This window comes from Nicotiana tabacum, chromosome 12, assembly GCF_000715075.1.
Source record: "Nicotiana tabacum cultivar K326 chromosome 12, ASM71507v2, whole genome shotgun sequence".
NCBI classification, from domain to species: Eukaryota; Viridiplantae; Streptophyta; class Magnoliopsida; order Solanales; family Solanaceae; genus Nicotiana; species Nicotiana tabacum.
In genome coordinates this window covers 111,035,359-111,038,556 of record NC_134091.1, presented here as the reverse complement: position 1 = coordinate 111,038,556, position 3,198 = coordinate 111,035,359, and the positions used below count along the sequence as shown (strand labels likewise).

The following is a 3,198-nucleotide window of genomic DNA, read 5'->3' as shown; positions in this document are numbered from 1 at the left end:
TGGTCCCGATCATCTAGATTTTAGCTTACCCAAAAATAACCCCAATCTCGAGTTATATAACAACATTAAATCTCCGGGTTTGAAGTTTCTCTCTAGAATGTGCTTATCGTACATCATCTTCATCCTTTCCTTATATAATCTTGTACTCTCGAATGCATGGAATCGAAACTCCTGGGGTTCATGTAACTTTGTAATTTTACCTGTGCCAACAGTTTCCATATCCAAATTCAACTGCCTCAAACCCCATAGGGCTCTATGCTCAAACTCCGCAATTATCGAGTTACCTTGTTGGCTCAATAAGGTTGAATACATAACCCTTTAAACTTGGTATGACGAAACTCCAAGAAACAACAGAGAAAGCTCTGAAATTTTGCCAGACAATTACTTCTTAATATATTTTTAAAAAAGGTTTCCTCCTTTTGTCTTATTTTAATAAAGTTTCTTCCTAGGAAACATCCTTGTGTTATACAACCATATAGCTCTTCTTTGACACCATTAGTCCAACAAATACTTAATTAAACGACATTATTAATTAATAGTAAACTACTAAGTAGTAATTTATTTTAATTAGAGAACATCATTCCAGAAATGATTCTGTTACGTTGGAAATCACTTACAATAAATAAAAGAGACGTCCTCATCAAATCATCAAAAGTCAAGCCAAAGATATCTGGCGGTGTTATATATTATGATATCAAACTACTTAAAAAAATGCTAACAATTTCTCCTCCTTTCCTTTGACAAGTTCCAAGGACACCCTGATAATTAAGAGCGAGTTATAAGTCTATAAGTGCGTTTCTAGAATAATTAGTATAATAATTATTTTGACCATATCTAATAATATGACCCAAAAAAAAACGTTTTTTTAAAAATTTGAAAAGTGTTTTTAGAAGAAATAGTTTTATATATAATGTTTAACGCTGAAAATATTGGATTAGTAGATACTCCCCATATTTGCTTCAACAAATATAGGTTGATAATAGGAGTAATTAATTTCGTGCGTAAGGTAGTTTTGTAGCAGTTAAGGTATAAAGCGTGACTTGTGACGATAAAAAATACATAATTTAATTTATATTTGGTATAAAAAAAAAATATCATTAGGTATAGCAATAGAACTTAGAAGATGATCATGGATTTTGCTACTGAGTTTATGTTCTATATATGCATAGATGGTATAAAAGAAATTTACACAATCTCATTATCTGTAATGTAATTATGAGTAAATTTATACAGTAAAAATAATTAATAATCTAATAAAAATGATACAACTAACACCTTGTTTGGATAGATGTTACATATTGTTTCATAATATATCGTATTGTATTGTACTGTATTGTACTATATTGTTTGATAAATACAATATTTGCATATATTGTATCGTTTGCCGTCGTTTCATAATATCACGCACCAGCAATATGCAGAATAAACTTACAATATTATTAAAAAAGATTATGATACGAGGTAGAATTATCCTATAAAAAAATAGGGTAAATGATAAAATTAAATTATTTAATAATAATAAAGGGCGAGATGAGAAAAAAAGATAAGGTAACGATACGACCATACCAAATCGGTCGTTACACAAAGTGCCACATTTCGTCGATGTTACGTAACAACGAATTTAACTATACGATACAATAAAATTTAAGTAACAATCAAAAAAAATATCGTATTTAAAGTTATAATGCGATACAAGACAATAGGTAACAACCCTCCAAACAAGCTATAATTAAATTGCTTCAAACGTTAAATTACTACTTATGACTTAAATCTCATGATATTATGATGCTTTTCGCAGTACGCAATCCATACTTCACGTTAAATCCTTAAATGTATGATGTGATTTGATGGCACTTGCTCATTTGCTAAAAATTATTTGTAAGACAGGCACAATTGCGGTGTGCTGACACGGTTTTGCTCATTCCTTATTTGCTAAGACATGTCCCTTGAAAATAAATTAAAGTGTGCTTACATTTCTAATATGATCTTCTATAAATATCACACAACACATTCTAAATGACACAGCAAAATTCAAAAAATGGCATCAACTACTTCTATTCTTTCAATACCATCACTTCCATCCAAACCATTTTCTCAAAAAAGATCAATAAATACAAAAATAATGACTTTGGCTATGAAAAGAGAAGCCAATGATCAGAACTATTATAATGGTAGAAATGTGGACGAAAACATGATTGTTCTTAGGAAAAGAATTCAAGAGATGAAGATGATTGAGAAGAATTACGAGCCACCAGCAGAATGGATGGTTTGGGAGAAGAAGATTTATGGGAATTATAATTCGAGTATTTGTGAAGCCATGGGATTATTGCAATCTTTGTTGATGAATACAAGGCCAGGCTTGGCTTTTGGGATGGTTGCACTTGTTGCATTGAGTGTGCCCATATCAACTGTTGTTGTACTTTTTAACCTCGTAGAGTTTACTAAAGGGGTTTTGGCTGGTGTTCATATTTGTTAAAGAGAAAAACTCAATAACAGTAGTATATGTTAGTATCTGTATTCGAAAATAATTTCTGCAAAAAAATAAAATAAAATAGAATAAATAAAAGTTTTGAGCCTAACAGAAAACTGTATTTCCTTAAGAAATTTGATCCCTCGGTGTTGACCAAGGTTGCACTTGTTGCATTGAGTGTGCCCACATCAACTGTTGTTGTACTTTTTCATCTCGTAGAGTTTACTAAAGGGGTTTTGGATGGTGTTCATATTTGTTACAGAGACACTCAATAGCAGTAGTATATGTAGAAAAGATGAAGAAAGTTCTTTATTTTTTATTTTTTGTGGGACTACTATATGTATATGGCTTTAAGACTGATTCTTTTGATTTGTTAATATCATTTGAAGATTCAAATTTGACATGAATAAGAAAATGCTATTTGTTATTTGTGGGTCTAGTATTATATTGATATGTATAAAGTTGATTCTTTTTCGTTGGTTACTTATAATTTTTTAAAATTCCATTCATGGTATGAATTCTTTGACCCTCTGCTAATTATTTCTTTTCCTTTTTGCAAGGGAGAGTTAGACATACAATAATTGAAACCTGAAGAAGCAAATTAATTAATGGTGGCCACCACACTTTACTTTAGCTTGAGTTTATCCATAAAATTAGACCAAACTCAAAAAAACAAAGAGAAAAAACATGACCCAATTAAACACGGATGAGCTCAGCCCAACCTATTA

At 30.6% G+C, this 3,198-nt stretch overlaps 1 protein-coding gene across 1 annotated transcript; it reads left to right on the top strand.

Annotated features, from left to right (window-relative positions):
• Positions 1–2,038: 2,038 nt before the first annotated feature.
• On the top strand, positions 2,039–2,476 carry LOC107805050 (uncharacterized). Its single transcript, XM_016629027.2, has one exon. It carries the CDS (start codon positions 2,039–2,041, stop codon positions 2,474–2,476), a length of 438 nt encoding a protein of 145 aa, XP_016484513.1.
• The last annotated feature ends 722 nt before the right edge of the window (positions 2,477–3,198 follow it).

What these genes read in the sequence shown, in the direction of transcription:
- LOC107805050 (XM_016629027.2), top strand. Translation starts at nt 2,039, where the DNA reads ATGGCATCAACTACTTCTATTCTTTCAATACCATCACTTCCATCCAAA.